The 18,384-nt window shown below is 32.6% G+C and overlaps 1 protein-coding gene across 1 annotated transcript in view; it reads right to left on the bottom strand.

Moving 5' to 3' along the window:
- Nucleotides 1-18,384, bottom strand: part of ST8SIA4 (ST8 alpha-N-acetyl-neuraminide alpha-2,8-sialyltransferase 4) — an 86,017-nt gene that overhangs the window by 53,179 nt on the left and 14,454 nt on the right. The window contains exon 3 of the mRNA XM_054590024.1: nucleotides 12,249-12,506. Within this exon, the coding sequence (XP_054445999.1) occupies nucleotides 12,249-12,506 (258 nt within the window). The remainder of the gene's footprint in view (nucleotides 1-12,248; nucleotides 12,507-18,384) is intronic.

Here is an 18,384-nt window from a genome sequence, read left to right as displayed (position 1 = left end):
GTTCTGCTTTTTGCTGAAGATCACATAAAATACTGAGAGTATGCTTAAAAGTCTGTTGTACAATACAATTGTACAATACAATTTCTGTACAAGACAAATTAAAGAATAATTTAGATAATTAAGAATAGATCACAAATATCTTGAATATAAAAGGTACAAGATTAAACTTCCCAAATATTAATAGTTTTCTTGAATTACATAGAAGGTCATGCCTGGAGAATTTGAAAAAATTAAAATGAAGGGCAAGGCATGTCAAGAAACTGGGTAGGATTATTATTAATAATCTCAATTATGAAGGCTAACGAGCATGAAAACACATCAACACAATACTTTGATAAGATGATATACACAAAGAATAAGGGCAAGAATATCCATAAAAATGTGACATTCCTCAAATGAAAATTATTTATCATATCCCAATAGGAACTGCCTTAAAACTTAGATTCATTCATTTTATAATTAATTTCTTCTGTCTCCCTGGTGGCAATACTTTGTTCCTAGCTTTATTATTGCTGTTATTGCACTATTTTGTTATTTCTCTTTACTTTCTTTACATGTCTGTCTCCTCTGTCAGCCTGAAAACTTCAAGAAGTATAGATCACATAGTCGATCTAATAGACTACAGGTAACCCTAATATCTCTGGGGTCCTTTGGAAGTTGGCATCTCATGGCTGCTTGATAATCGTTTGCTGAAGAAAGAAATACTTGTTGAATAATGCAACAACAGATTAATGTAACTACCAATGCCAATTTTTAAACTTCAAAAAAATGGTTTTTATTTTTTTAATAATCATATTTATGAGCCTTACACATAATGCCAAAGGTCAAACTAGAGCTCAAGAAACTATTATGGAATACTATTTTTGAATGTCTTTCCTAAACAATTTTCAATCACAGCAGAAAAATCACTCCCAATTCTTTATAGGATCACCACGCTTTTGACTCAAGACTGTTGTTCAGTCCAATCATTTATATAATTCACTGACCATATAAGAGCTAACAGTCACTACCTACCTTATGCCAGATACTACACATACCTAAGTTATTCAACCCTAAAGAATAGCCATATAATTGAGTATCAGTAATAATATTTTGCAAATGAAGGGGAAAAACTTCAATTTACAAATCTCCAGAGCTGGAAGTTGAGCCCAATTTTGAACCTGAAACCCTATATATCCAAAACTTATTGCACAGTACTGCAGATTCAAATGATTTTGATTATCTAAAATATATATTCTCTCTCTTTCTCTCACACACACATACCACAAAACAACATTTGACATTAATGAGATAATAGTCAAAACCACAGTCTGTAAAATCTGTAAGCTGAAATTTTATGTTCATTAGAAAACATATTTAGCCCTGGCTGGTGTGACTCAGTGGATTTGAGTGCTGGACTGTGAAGCAAAGTGCTCCCAGTTACATTCCCAATCAGGGCACATGCCTGGGTTGTGGGCCAGGTCCCGGGTGGGAGCACATGAGACACAAACACACATTGATGTTTCTCTTCCTCTCTTTCTCCCTCCCTTCCCCTTGAAAATAAATAATTTTTTTTAAAGACAAAGAAAACATATTTAATGCCTAATATCACTCAGGTAGTGTTAAAGTTGAAACATGAGCCCAACTCTCCTAACTTCCAGTATATCACCTTACTCATCTATGCTCTAGATTTTAACTTAATTTTTTAAATTAAAGTTATTTTTATTCCCAATTTAAAAACATTATTTGTGTTCACTGCAAGAAGAAACACACACATATTCACATATACACTAACCCACACTAATATCAGTACCATAAACAGAGGTAAAGCTAATTTTCAAACATAAAGCACTTATAAATTTCCCTTTAAAAGACAATTACAGTTAACATTTGATACCATACTGTCTGCTACTGTCCTAAACAAAGTTTCCAGTAATGACATAAGTCAAACGATATACCCAAAAGATTGCTTTCTGTGGTTCCAAGTATTTCAGTGGTTGCCAGGTAAGTACATATGGGGAGTGGGAGGTCTTATCTCCTAGTAAAATGTCAGAGCCTCTTTTCCAAAATTCTACTAAATAATGTTGATGTAAAATAACTTCTCTATCCTTTGAAAATACTTGTTTTTAGTGGTTCTTTATATTTTTCATACAAACCATGACTTTCCAAGTCTCTGACTTCATCCTATTTTCATTAATCTGTACAAAAATTTTCCCCCTTTGGCTATGAAGTCATACTCTTCTTCTGATTTAAAGTCTTGCCATTTGTTTGCAAATATCAGAAGGAAAGGCAAACTCCAGGGCCCAGGGAAAGGGCCAGGTCAGAGGACACAGCATTAAGTGGAAAATGTTATTTTTACAAATTGACTGATGAGGAGGAAGTTTATTTATAAAACAGTAACCAGAAGGAAAAAAATTCAAACAACAATGCAAGCTGACAGGACCTATTCCAAAGGTGTCTACTGAATCATATGAAAATAGAGTCATGGAGTTTTGGATACAGAAAGGAATTTATGAGTCCACCTAGGTCAACTGCCACATTTGGCATATCAGGAAACTGAAACCCAAAATGGTTTACATTATTGTTTAAAGCCACACAGCTATATTTAGTGGAAATGCCAGCAGGGGATCCAGGTTCCTGACCTCTCAGTAAGTATCATTTTCATTACATTTCAAGGGACAATACATATTTCTTAGCACCGATGGCCATTTAACTGAAAATATTTTCATTTTCTGTGTACCTAGGTAACAGATACAAATTTCTCACCATGGATATTAATCCTATGCCACCAGAGGAGGAGAAATTTACATTTCTTCAATAACTAATTTATACTTGGGTTTCTACTGGACCCTTCCACATGTATTACTTCATTTTATTTCTACACTAACAAAATTAGAAGATAGGGATTATTTTCTTCATATGAAATGCAAAAAAACAGGTTTAGAGTAGCAAATAAATCACTTAAGACTGTATATGTATAAGAGAAAAGCTGGAAGTTGAAATCAGATCTACCTGATTTAAATGCTTATCTCATTTGATTAAGCTGTTTGCTCCCTTGAGAGAATAGGTCCGGAGCCTCCTGTACACTTAGCTATCTCTGGAATGTTTTGACATGCTTTTGGCACACAATAAGTACATGATAAAAGAAGAAAATTCTCACAGATGGTCCACCAATCACAACTGGAATAACTGCTCAGCTTGTTTTTTTAGTTTATTTTGTATTTCTTTGATTTTTAAAATTGTTTTTCCCAGCTTTAGTGAAATGTGATTGACAAGATAATATTGCATAAGTTTAAGGCATAAAATGTGATGATTTGATAAGCCAGGAGGCGAAAGACAAATACTATATGGTCTCACCTATAAGCAGAACCTAACCAACAATACAAAGATGCAAGGAAAATAAGACCAGAAACACTGAAAGGAAAAGAAACCAACAGAGACAAGAGGGAAGGAGGGAGGGGGGTGATGGGGAAAAGGAAGGGAATGGGAGGGTCGGGGAACGTGTAGCAAGGTCTCATGGACAAAACCAAAGGGGAAGGATTGAGGGAGGGAAGGAGGGAGGAGGCAGGGGAAGGTGGTAGGGGGAAGGCAGAGACAAATGTATTTGAAAAAAATAAAGAAAATAAATTAAATTAAAAAAGTGATGATTTGATAGATATTTATGTATTGTAAAATGATTGCCAGAACAAAGTTAGTTAACATATTCATCACCTAAAATAGTTACTATATTTTTGTGTGTGTGGTTTTATTTTTTTTCTATTGGTTTTGTTCACCTAGAATTTTTCTGTCTTCCACACTAAGTCCTCATGATTTGAAATGTCCCCTAACTAAGGTAATCTCTCACTGGTCTTCATGTTTCAGAGTAAATATGCATGTTTCTAGTTGAAAAAGGTATGTGTTTCCAATATTAATTTGAAAGTAATGTATTGGACTTTGAGTAGGAGTGAAAAAAAGCTCTGTTGTTGCTCCCTTCTACAACTCACTGTGTACACTCAGAAAAGTCACTCCAAACTCTGTTCTATGGAAAAATATAGTTTGTTAACCTAATCCTATTTACCTCAGAAGAACCAATGGAAAATAATTCGGTTTCTTCAAGATTCATTTTCTGTCATCCAACGATATAGTTACATTTTAAAATCTAGCATATTCATTCATTATCATTTCCACTTTCCATGTATTATACAATTCATATCATTCCTTGATTTTCCTATTTTGCTTCCACATCTATCTCCACTGTCACTTTCTTATTTTGTCATTTATTATCTCTACTTTTAGACCCTTTTCAGTATCACCATCTTTGTCTCCCCTTAACTTATCTATCTTCTAGAAATCTCCCTAAAATTTAAATGTGATCATACCATTTCTCAACTGAGTAGCTTCACAGACTACATGCAAAATTAAGCCCCACCTCCTTAGCAAGGAATAATGGACCTGACCCTGCATGACCTTACTCTCAGCCTCTCTCTCCAGACTAGCTCACTTCCATGGACCAGAACAACCGTCCATTCCAGTATGCTGAAATGACTCCTGACCTCTCCCCATGCCCAGACCCCTCTGTGCATCACAGATCCAGTTTGGACTAGGTCTCATTCTCTTTTCTCACCTTTCTACACTTGCCTTCTCAGCCTTCATAACTCAACTCAAGTGCTGCTTCTCTCAGGAAACCATCCTTGGCCATCCACTCACATCTCCTCCCTGCCTCATTACCAGTGCTTACTTTTCTGTGTACTTATGATGAAGCAGTCTGCCCATTATTAGTTCATTATTTTATTTCCTTCATTAGACTGTGGCCATCTCATTGTAGAGGCAGCTCTCCATTTCAGAATCTCCACTTTCTGATAAATAGGTGAATAAAAGAACAAAGGAGTTAATGAATAAATTATAAGAAAGATCAAAGCTAGACAATTTATCATATGAAACAATAGATGCTGAAACATTTGTGTTTGGCTTTGGACTACATATTTTGGGCCTGTGTTCACTTACAGATAAGTTTGATGAAAGATATAAAATAATTTAAACCCCAAACTAAAGCCACATTTTGAAATCTATGGAAAGACTGTTCAATTGGCCATTTACTAATGCTCATTTGATATCAGGGAAGGATGATTTCTACAATATTAATTTTATTAATATTAATCATACCATCTAAGCTTTGTTTATCATCTTACTTTGTCCTATGACTTGGATTTTATTATATTTTGCTTCTTCTAATATCTTCCTTATTGAGTGCTCTTTCTTATCTTTATTTATTATCATAGTCCTTCCATCTGAAAACATGCTCATTCTTCTGCAAAACTTAGTATGTTCCTCTTCTGCTTATAGTAACAGCAGCAAAACATCAACAAACAAACCAACAAACCAATAAACTCTAAGGGTCTTTCTTGTACTACAGAAAACCATGTAAATCTTTACACAGTGTAATGATCTTTCATAATTTAAGCCCCAAATCCCTTGCTATTTTCCCTTCACACTCTTACTTATTATGTATGTGGTAATAGAATGGTCACAAACTCTCTTTTACACAAAGACCAGAGAAAGCATTTGTTTTTGTGCTTTGACTTAGATTCCATAATCATCCAGATGTACGATGATTTACCTGTCCTTTTTTTAAAAATTTAATCTTTATTGTATTTTTTTCCCATTACCATTTAGTCACTTTATACCCTCCCCTCTCCAGCAAACAAGTGTTCCCCTTAAGATTGGGAACAAGACTGGGATGTCCACTTTCACCTCTTATTCACAAAATACTAGAAGTCCTAGCCAGAGCAAACAGACAAAAAGAAGAAATAAAAGGCATCCAAATTGGAAAGGAAGAAGTAAAGCTGTCTTTATTTACAGATGACATGATAATGTACATAGAGAACTGCAAAGAGTCCAAAGAAACTATGAGAACTGATAAATGAGTTCAGCAAAGTAGCACCATACCAATTAATATCTGGAAGTCAGTTGTATTTTGATATGCCAATAATGAGTAACAGAAAGGGAAATTGAAGAAACAATCCCACTCACAAAAATAATAAAATACCTAGGAATAAGCCTAACTAAGGCTGTAAAAGATTTGTACTTGGAAAATTATAAGACAGTGAAAAAAATAGAAAAAGATACAAGTAAGTGGAAGCCTATACCGTTTTCATGGATAGGAAGAATAAACACCATTAAAATGTCCATGCTAACCAAAGCAATCTATAGGTTCAACACAATTCCTATCAAGATTCCAATTATGTATTTCACTGCACTTATCCTTTCTTGTCAGGCATTTTAAAATGTCTTTCTGCTTAAACAATTATTCATATTTGTACAGATATTTAAAACTGAAAATAATGAATAAAGAAATATATTATTTTTAAGGCTTGGTAGATATTACCAACCTGGTTTGTAGGAAAGTTTTACCAATTTACATTTTTGGAAGCATTTTATAGGAGTCCCAATATCACTGCAACTTTGCACTGAGCACTAAGCAGTTTTCAAATTCTTGTTAGGTTGATAGATGAGTAATTGCATCTGTTTATAATGTTGTATTTTTAGAAAAAGGAATAGATATTTAAGAAAATATTTCAAAAATTAAAATAGGTTATCAGACATTGTCATTTCTACTTAAAAATAATCTGTTGTAAATAAATACTTTTTCTATTCAAAGAGTGACATGATTGGAAGGAAAAAGTTAGAGCCTTACCTCACATCATAAGAAATAAGAAGTCTATATTTAATTTTAAGTTAAATTTTAAAAATCATAAATAATTAGAATAAAAATTATGATTTCTACTCAGAACATACATTTTATCATTAAAATCAATCAATATGACAAAGATAATTAGTTTAAGAAACTATAAAATTTCATTGATCAAAAACATGAATAAAATATTAAGTAAAAATAAGGTTGAAAATACATGCAGCAAATATCACATACCCAATGTGGATATCCCTAAAATACAAAGTAGCTATTTTAATCAATAAGAATTTTAAAATATCTTTGTAATTCCCAAGACCTGGATTCCTACCAAAAACTTAATTGTTTACAGTTAAAACATATATGTCAAAGATAAACATATTTTCTGTGACAGTGGCTGGGAAAGAATTAAAGACATTTTGTAAACACATAGAAAAGTAGGCATTTTTTTTTCTCTCCCATAAAAGAGTCTATTCTATAGAAGAGTAGGCATTTGTAGAAGGTCAAGAGGATGACTTAAAGTTGCTGTAAATTATCCAGCAGTAGAGAATGAAAAATTGATTGAGTTATAAAAATATATTGTATCAGTCAAGGCAAGTCAATCCCTCTCTCTCTTTCTTTTGTGAAACATATCATCCTTTCTTTTTGGAAGCTAGATCATCATAAACTAAAATATTTTTATCTTATTACTTTAGTTTCCTGAAGAAACATGTACATTCACTACAATTATTTCTAATTTTATGTACTCAGATTTTATAGATACTCTAATCTATTTGAGCAGTGTTCATGTGTCTGCCTTTTATATTATCTACTATGTTATTCAGTGTCAACTTTATACATATTTTATAGATCTGGCAAAAGACTGTCCTTTTGTTTATATCAGACAATGAAAATTTCTATTTGTAGTCAAGGGACATTGTTATTAGGAAAGTCAGTGAGGAATTTAATGCTCAACAGTAACATTTAATTCAAACAAGCTGAGCTTCAGCTTCATTATTAATTTAGTTTTACAATTTATGCATGTCTTTACTACATTTTCCATCTGATACTTAGAAAAACACTTTGAAAGAATAGGCTTATTATTATTAATATCACAGGACAGTGAAAATAATGATGTTTAAAACCTTAAGGTGTATGTTCAAAATTACGTTTCTAGTAATTGTCAGGAACCCAACTTTCTGATCCTCAATATCTAGGACATTTCATTTAACTACTGTTCATATTCCTGTATTTTCTTTTCAACTGTAAGGGTTGAAAAACCCTTACTTATATATGATTACCCTTAGATATTGATTTTGGAATCCAGTGTTGTATAAATTCTAAGCCAACAATACATGAATGGAAACCAGAATTTTCTCAAATCCTACATTTTTTGTCATTCTATAAATAAATAACATATAACTCAATGTACTGACTTTAGTGCTAGATCATGAAGATACAGAGTAAGTAAATCAGATTTGTTGGAGAGTTCAAGATGCCAGAGCATATTGTCTAGGCATATTGAGCTGTTCGGTATCACGCTAAATGAAAAAAGCAGTCAGAGAAAGACAAATACTGTACAATATTATATATATATGGAATTAAAAAAATCCAAATTTATAGAAATGAGGGTAGAATGATGATTAAAAGGGAATGGAGGGTGGGACAAATAAGTAGATATTGGTAAGATTACAGACTTCCAGTTAAAAGGTAAATAAGTTCTGAGACTAACGCACAGCTTTGTGACTGTAGTCAACAATACTATATTATATGCTTGAAAGTTGCTAAGAGCTATCTTAAATATAAATATGTGACCTGAAGGAGATGTTTAAATTGAAACATATGAGTATATCTAATCAACACATTGTACACCTTAAATGTACACATGTTACATGTTAATTATATCTCAATAAAGCTAGAAAAATAAAATAGAATTGTCCTTTTATGCCCCTATTTCTTTTTCTTCTAAAGAAGGTGGAACAAGATATATAACTGACATATGAATGCCAGATTAAATTACATCAAATTAAGTTAAACATCACAAGAGCTTTATCATCCTTTAGTAATCTTTCCTATCAGAGAGGGTTACAGGTCAAAATAAGTTAGATATTTTCAATTTGAGGGAGTGACTGACCACTCACGATTCTTTGTCTTGGCCAGCCTTCTTTCCTTGCAACACGGCGTTCACTGAGGAACCATGTGCTAGGTGTCTTGAGGGATGCACATATAAGAAATACCAACCAAATGAGCACAACACTATTCTTTGAATTTGATTTTAAACACTTTTATTAGGAAAGGAAATTATTTCTCTTATTTTTCTTTTATTTAGGTATATATATATATATCTCCTAGATTTTACAAATCAGTTCACTAGTCAGTCATTAGGTAATCAAACTAGGCTTTGTCTTTCATTTATTTAACTTTAAGCAGCATGTAATGATATTGATCAGGGCCCCTATTTTGTGTAACACCTCACTGAAACAAGTACTTAATTGATGATACAAACAGCCACTGTGGAAGCATCCTATCCAGGAGAGAAAATGTATGACAATGAGTGTGTGCATGTCTGTATTTGTGTTGAACTACCCTTATATGCCAAGTGCACAATGTGGGCACTTTTCTAAGGTAAATTGGAAAATATTTGTGAGGGGTATTAAAAAAATGTTCTTCAAGACTCCTCTTTATAGGACAATGATGGCATCTACATGCCCCTTGCCCTTGTCCCCCAGTAGAAAAACTGCTTGGAACAAGAAATTCCTTTTCCATTTAACAATTCATTCCAGTATATCATTAAAAAAAGACAACATTTTACTTCTTTAAAGCCTTTACACAAAAAAATAAAGGTAAAGTTTAAAATCTAATATTGGATGATGATTTTATCTAAAAATAATGTTTTGGTTTATAAAGTTAGAGCTCAACTTGAATATAATACCTGGGTGAATCTGATCCTTGAAGGGTCAGTGAACTAATTACTATCTCCTGAAAGCAGACCAGGCATAATTTATCTTTCTCCTAACAAGCTTACTATCTAGGGGAAAAGTGGGGAACAAACAGGAACGCAGGCTCTACATGCAACCAACCAGCAGAAACTACCTATAGCCATGCAGATACACATGCAATACATCTCCAGGAAGGTGAAACACTTGAAAGATTCTATAAATTGTTACTAAAATTTTAACAATTTTGACTAGTTTGATATTGATGGAAAACTATTTCAAAGAATGAGGGTTTGATTGAATTTTAAATCAAAAAATTCTTGTTGATGTTGTAAAGTAGAAGAGACACATGTATAATGACAAAAGGCCACACATATTTGGGGAAGGAAATGATCTGGCACAGAGACAGTGAGTCAGCATGTCATGAGAACCACAAGCGCTTTAGAAAAGATGGAGGTGTGGTCTTCAATGCTGTGTCATTGAAGGCGCTTGTGTCCATGAGGCTCAAAAAAATGAATTTCCCAAGTAGCAAGTATACAACAAAGATGGTTTCCCTGTCAAGACTATTTGTTTCTAATGATAAATGGACTTGATAAAAATTTTTTCTGGAAAATCAGAAACCCAATACTGAGCTACATTTCCTAATACATACTTTAATCTATCATTCCAATTTTTATTTTTGGAAACTAGTAATAATAAGGAGAAAAGAAAAAATAATTATTGTGATACTTTTCATGCCTTAAGATGCTTATCCCCATTTTTTATACTTCTTGGTAAGATCATAACATAATCATACATCATAATATTGGTCACCATTGTGTTCTTGTTAAGCAAGTTTTTTTAAATGATCATAGCTTAGTAAAGTATGAAGGACTTACTGAAGTTTTATTCCTAAGAGCACTCTACCATTTGCAAATGCTCTATACCAAGTAAATGACTTGACACAAGTAGATAAATAACTTCTGGAGTTCTAATGCATTGCATAGTGATTAAAGTCAACAATACTGTGTTATAAACTTCAAAGCCACTAAAATACTGGATCTTAACTTGTTCTTACCGCAAAAAAAGAAGCGATAATTATGTAACCTGATAAAGGTGTTAGGAAACACTTATCGTCTTAATTTCAGAGTCAGACCTCAGACTGAATTCCGAGTTTTATAGATCCCAAAGCTAAAGCTGAAGGATGTAAGAAAAATGAATTGGTCACATTTGGATTCTGTATTTTCCAGCATTAATCAACTTTAAAAATTCTTGCCTTTACACCGTGACAGTTCTCATTATGCTCTAAAATCTTTCCTTCTTTATTTTACCTGCCCTCTGAGTTCAGTCTCTTCAGAAATTCTAGCTTTGCTTTTTCTTCACAACTATACCTCACACAGACATCAATGTTTGAAGCTCATTACATCCACTTTCATTGTCATTCTCTCATCAAATATTTTTGCCTCCTCTTTGCATATAGTATGGTTTGCATATCTACATGTTGTCAGGGTTTTCCTCTTAGTCCAATCAATTTAACAGTTCAGATTTTAAAGGCTCAACTGATGTCAAATGAATCTCTTACTCTGCATCCAACTGAGAAAAGGTAAGATAATAAGGCAAAATGTTTGTAGTTATATTAATTGTTGTGATTATATTCATCTGATAGTGTTCTACTATGATTTTTGGCTATTACTGTTCTATGAAAAAATATTGTGTATTTATGGTTAATACCTATATAATTACTTATATTTATTTTTAAGGCTATATTTCAAATAGATTTTTTCAAGATCTATATTTTCACAGGCCTTATTCTAGCATATTAAAGACATTAGGTTATTTGTCAACATGGCAAATCAGAATGCTATCTTTATATTGCTCTATTGGATGTTTCAGTATACATATTTCATTCAGAAAATTTTTTTAAAGAACTAAAACAAGCCAAAATTCTATTGAGATATATAAATTGATCATTAAAAAATGATATTTATGATGCCATTTCTACTGTTGTTTTGTTTTCAGTTAATTAATAGTTAACCAAGCAGTTGACTCATCAAATATCTGTTGACCATCAATGAAAAACAAACAGATATGTTCAATCATGCAGGAAAACTCAAAAATTAAAATATACTAACATACATAAATACCATGTATAAAGAATAATGAAAACAATTTGGCTTAATATATTAAATATAAACATTAAATTACGTTCTTAGAATCTGCTAAGTATTATTAAAAAGTAAAATTAATTAACATCTATTACATCATTGTATATTAATGTCTATAGTGTTTATAAAGTAATATAATACATTTACTGTAAAGAAAATTATGAATATAATTAATTAGGTGAATTAATTCATTCACAAATGCAATTTATTATACCCTGGGATAAATTAATATTAAGTTAATGAATCTGAAGAAGAAAAACTAAGAAAAAGTTTTCCATTTTAGTATTAAAACTAATAAAATTGCCATTTGGCAAGAAAATGTTGGTAAGAGTCTGTTATTTCAATAATACACTAACTTTGATTTTATGTTTTAGGGTAAGTGTAAATTTGGATGCTACACAACAAAAGATGTTATACATAAATATTTGAGATTTCAACAATCCTTAATACTAATATTAGGTTTAAACATTTCTGCCAGTTTTGTACTTCTGAATTAAAAGTCTTTGAAGAAATTACTATCTTTAGGAAAAGAAGAAAGCTCACCTTATTACAAAATTGTGACTGTCAATCTCCTTTCCACATTCACTATCTAGCAGAATGCCAGAATTTCCAACCACTGCACAGGTCTTAAATCTGCGATTTTTCATTGGTGAAACTTCAGGTAGGAGGCTATGCAGATCCTGAGAAATATTTAGTGTCCGGCGCCTGTCAAGCACATAGTGAATGACATCACCAGGCTTAAAACTGCTCTTGACCACTGAAACATCTCGTTCAGCATCTAGGAAACGAAGAATGTTCTTCCTATATTTGAAATACAAAGTGTTCAATTAATGACAACTCATCAAAGAACTGGTGACATTTACAAAGTACCATATGATGAAATGTAAATTGAGACATTACTAATATTAAATTGTGAGTTGGTAATTAAATAGATTCTATAGGAAATAGAATATATATTCAAAAATCATGTGCACATAGTTTCTCAATGATTTTCTAAATAAATACAGTATACACACTCATTTGTAGAGTGAAAAAAGTCCCCTTGCCTACCAAAACATACAGGGAAATTAGTTCAGTAAATAAAATACAATTGTCATGACTTGACTTTGCATAATTAGATATTCTTCCAGCTTTAATTAATTTTTTATAGTCATCTATTTTGTTTAATATTGTCTAATTAAGGTGACTAGAAATAACTTGAAATTGTTTAGAATTAGACTTTAATAAACTTTATTAAAATAATTGAGCTTTCCAATTAACTTATATACATTTACCCAAATTATGTGTTCATTATAATTATTTGAAGAAGAATGAAAACTATAGTACTATGTGTATTAAAGAGCTTGCTTCCAAGTTCAAGCATCCAGGAAGTAAGATGGGTACATTAGAGGAAAAGATAGAACACTGGACTCATGGCAGAGATAGCTAACTTCCCTCTAGTGTTCTTTCATCCCTTATGCCTTTTAGTATTGAGTCTTCTAAGTTTTAATTGAGCACATCAATGCTCAACTGGAACATTTCCAAGTTATCAAACCCAAGTGCAGCTCGGTTTGGTCATGTGAGTCTGTTTTCTTAAACAGTATATCAGTGAACCATGACCATGATTATATGAGAGAAAAATAAATTTTCAACTTCTTTGAACCACTGCATTTTAAGGTTTCCTTTTTTATGGAAGCTTAACCTATCCTATGTCTAATAAAGAAATTGGTAAAAGATGTAAGATGTTCTATAAATATCTATCTATCTATATATATATGCAACTACATATAGTTCTATCAACATCTATATATATATGCTAAGTTTGATGATGAAAAATGAAAAAAGTAGATATAGTGGGCTAGAAAGCTGGTTACCTTTGGCATGGTATAGCAAAGCTCCTAATAAAACTGTTGTCTGCAATAGTTTGGGAGTCACAGTATATATCTAACAAACCTGTTATTCTTGAAGAATTGTTTAAAAAGTGTTTATATATTGTTTGTTCCACTCAACAAGACCCTAAAAGATTGGTAAAGTTAGGCATGAAATAGCCAAATTGCAAGCTGAAATGAAAGGAAAAATCTCTAATAATAACCTATAATCTAAATTGTGTGAGAGTTAAGTAATTGAGACTTCCCAAATATTTCTGATACCTCAATGAGCAAGAGATGCAACTACAAATTACAGCCATCCCAGCAGCAAGAGGGATATTGTCTTTCCACCTAAGTGTGTTTATTCTAATGACTTAAGAATAGCTGCCATTAAATTGAGGGAGCCAGAAGACTGAAGTTTTCTGTGTTCAGAAGTTTTGGGGTGGGGTATTACATCAGGAACTAATTACAAAGAACTATCTCAGGAGCCTAATCAATTTTTGAGGATAATTATATTGCCAAAGAAATTATAAGCCTGTCTTACAAAGTCTGAGATTGCTTGATCCTTAATTTACCAAAGATATACCAGCTAGAAGCAATCTGAGAAAGCTCTTTGCTAGTAGTTTGAAAGTTGGATATTATTTACTAGTGTTCACTTATTGAAGTCTATATTTTCAGAGGTAAAATCAATGTCATTATTATAACAAGACATGACAAACATATTCTTCCTGTAGTGTTATTATTATTTAAGACTCATCATGTTCGTATACTTTCTTACTGAGCACAAAATATGGCCTCCTTCCATTGCTCCACCAAAAAGGCAATTCCCCAATTCACACTCATAAGCCAGACTCATGATTAGCAAGCAGAGATGGAAAATAACTAACTCATATCTTGCCTTTGATTTCCTTATTTTGACTTGCTTTAAATAGGTCCCAGTTTAATGTGTGGTATAATTAGAAAACCAAGTGATTAAAAACTTTATTTTGCCAGATTTTATATGGAATATGTTCATCATCTCTCTGAAAAAGAAAATGCTTTTTGAAAACTTTTCTTCGGGTTTTCCGAGTACAGGTCTTTTACCTCCTTGTACACTGGAAACAGACGTTGAGGAAGATACAAGTAAGTGGAAGCACATACTGTGTTCATGGATTGGAAGAATTACCATCATTATGGTGTCCGTACTACCCAAAGCAATGTATAGATTCAATACAGTCCCTATTAAAATATCAATGACATATTTCATAGATCTAGGACACATATTCCAAAAATTTATATGATTCGAAAAAGACCCCGAATAGCCTCAGCTATTTTAAAAAAGAAGAACAAAGTTGGAGGTATCACAGTGTTTGATATAAAACAATATTACAAAACCATTGTAATCAAAAGAGCCTGGCATAAGAACAGGCATTTGGGGCATTTGGATCATGGAACACAACAGAGAGTTCAGAAATAAACTCATATCTTTATGGTTAGTTAATGTTTGACAAGGGATGCCAGAGCATACAATGGAGTAAAGACAGTCTCTTCAACAAAAAGTGTTGAGAAAATTAGACACATACATGCAAGAAAATGAAACTAGACCACTGATTTACACCATACAGAAAGAATAATTCAAAATAGATAAAAGACTTAAATGTAAGTCATGACACCATAAAAATCCTAGAAGAAAATATAGGCAGTAAAATCTCAGATATTTCTCATAGCCATTTCTTTGCTGATACATCTTCTAGGGCAAGGGAAATAAAAGAAAAATAAGCAAATGGAATTGCATCAAACTTAAAATCGTTTGCACAGGAAAAGAAGCAATCAACATAATGAAAAGAGAGCCCACTGCATGGGGGAACACATTTGCCAATGATACGTCTGACAAGAGTTTAACTTCCAAAATATATAAAGAATTTATACAACTTAACAACAGGAAGACAAACAATCTAATTAAAAATGGGCAAAGGACCTGAACTGACACTACTCCAAAGAGGACCTATACATGGCCGATAAACATGAAAAAATGCTCAGTGTCACTAATCATCAGAGAAATGCAAACTATAACCACAATGTGATGTGATCTCACACCTGCCAGAATGGCCATCATTGATAAAACAAACAAGTGCAGGCGAGGTTGTGGAGAAGAGGGGGTCCTAGTGTGGCAAAGCAGACTGGTGTAGCCACTGGGGAAAGCAATATGGAGTTTCCTAGAAAAATTAGAAATGTAACTGTCTTTTGACTCAGGAATCGCACTCCTGGGAATGTATCTTAAGAATCCCAAAACACTAATCAGAAAGAATATGTTCACCCTTATGTTCATAGCAGCATTATTTACAATAGCCAAAGTCTGGAAACAGACTAAGTGTCCATCACTATCAGTGTATATGTGGATAAAAAAGCTGTGGTACATTTACACAATGGAATTCTACATGGCTATAAAAAAGAAGGAACTCTTACCCTTTGCAACAGCATGGCTAGATGTGGAGAAAATTATGCAAAATGAAATAAGCCAGTCAGAGAAAGACAAATACCATATGATTTAACTCATGTGTGGAATCTAATGAACAAAAATACAGTGATTAACAAAATAAAATCAGAGGCATGGATACATGGAACAGACTGAGAGATCTCAGAGGGGAAGAGGGGAAGGAGACTGGAAGAGATTAGCCAAAGAACATACATGCAAAGTCCATGGACACAGGCAACAATGTGATGAAGGCAGGAAATGGGGGGAGGTAGTTAGTGGAGGGGGGGAAAGGGTGAGAAAATGGGGGACATCTGTAATAGTGTCAATAAAAATAATAAAAATTTAAAAAATAGAAAAAAAAGAAAAATTTTCCTTAATAGCTGGACATTAGGTTCATAAGAAGTGGAATCTGTATAGGAAAACATGTATAACTTCCCTACAAATGAAGTTTAAAAATTAATAGAAATACTATTAGATAACCATATCCGTTCATTTTAACAATGTACAGATTAAATGAGAAGAGAATTTCCAGTGAATTCATCAATTACAGAGCCTGAGGATTGCAGGAAATTGAGGTCTTTCATGATGCTAAGCAAATATGATTCTTAACAAAAAATAATAACAAGTGTCAAGAGCAGCAATGCATGGAAAATTTTATACATACTTATGAACTACAATTTATTTGGGGGGAAAAAGTAATGTCTGAAGCTTGCATTTCAACAAAAATCTTTCATTTCCTGTGAAAACGACAAAGTTGGCTCTAAAATAAAGATTGCACGGATGTGGTCAAATCACCAAAAGAGATGGTATTATCATTTCTCTTTGAGAGTAATTTGTGTTTAAAGTCATAATTGTGTGAAGGGGTTGCAGTAGATATCTGAAGATGTAACTCACAAGTAGTGACATGTTTGCAAGCATGAAGTGAGTAGATTTCAGGTCCAGATTTGAAAGAAGACCCGAGAGCTCAGAAATCCCTTTCTTCATGAAAAAAGTTAACACTAAAATGCTTGCCAACTGATTGCAAGAGGGACTTTCCAATAACAGATAGAAAGCAGCAGAAATATTTTCAAGCATTGTCTCTAAATTCCTGAGTATCAAAGGATGTCTTTATTTACTCAGGGAAAATTGATATGAAATTGGACTATTAGAGTTCAGAAAAGTTTTGAAAGACAGAGCATTGTTTTATGAAGAAAATAATGTTTCATGAGATAAATAATTATTAAATGCAGATGATACTATTGTGTGTATTCTTCCAATGCTGCTATAGGCTCAACAATAGTTATTTTTTTTAATACCAGTGGTGAAAACAGTAAAAGTGTTTTCCAGGACAGAATAAAAATACCAATTCACATATGCTAATCAAAATATAAAATTATAAGTTTTTAGGCAAAACTCAGAATGATTGTTAGTGTAGTATTTTTTCTTTTTTGAAACTGGAGGAGAGGGGGAAAAAACCCTTGAACGTCTCCAGTATGTTCTTTTTGTTACATCAAACAAAACTTTTGGTTATTCTTTTAGGGCTTAGATCTGTGGATGAGGAATTATCTGAGCCAAGATTCCTGATGTAGGATGTAAGAAAGACTGAAAATAATTACTGAATGAATAATATTTTGACTTTAATGCTTAATTTTTTTTTTTTTGCAAACAGTAAGAAAAGATTAGTTCTTTTTTTTTCCTCCCTAGCAGGCTATAGGCATTTTTTTTTAACATCATAGATACAAAGGGCTATAAAAAGTTCTGTGGATTTGCTAAGTCTAGTTGTTGTTCAGATTATAGAAAAAAAGAAAACTAGGGTTTAAGTGTAATTAACTAAATGTCATTGGAAACATGAAAAACTCTTGAACTTACTTGGAACTGAAACAACATTTTATCACCAAGAAGAAAAGACATGCTTTTGCTTAGAAGATAATTGATATGAATGAAAAGAGCAAGTTAAACCAAATTACTTCAGAATGAGAGACAGAGAAAGAAAACTCAATTTAGCTTCTAGGCTCTAAAGAAACATGAATCAACAAAAGCTAATATTTAATATACGGTCTGAACCAGTACTGTAAGTCCTCATTTAGTGTTGTGGAGAGGTTCTTAGTAACTGTGACTTAAATGGAAAGAAGACATATAACAAAACTAATTTTGCCATAGACCAATTGATATACATGAGTTAAGTTGCTACAATACATTTCTGGTCACACAAACATCATCAAACTTCTAAGTAAGATCCCCAAACATTTCAAATATTAAACACTGAAATAAATGAGCTACACATACATTTAAGAAGGATGTATGAAAGGAAGAGGATTCTTTTCCAACAGTCTTATTCCAGTTCAGGGTCACAGGGGATGTGAGCCTATCCCAGCGCCCTGAACGGTCACTTTTCCAT

This window comes from Pteronotus mesoamericanus, unplaced genomic scaffold (genome assembly GCF_021234165.1).
Source record: "Pteronotus mesoamericanus isolate MK-2021 breed Mesoamerican mustached bat unplaced genomic scaffold, CSHL_Meso_final scaffold_167, whole genome shotgun sequence".
In the NCBI taxonomy this organism is placed as follows: domain Eukaryota; kingdom Metazoa; phylum Chordata; class Mammalia; order Chiroptera; family Mormoopidae; genus Pteronotus; species Pteronotus mesoamericanus.
The sequence above is the reverse complement of the archived record's forward strand: the minus strand, read 5'-3'. Positions and strand labels throughout refer to the sequence as shown.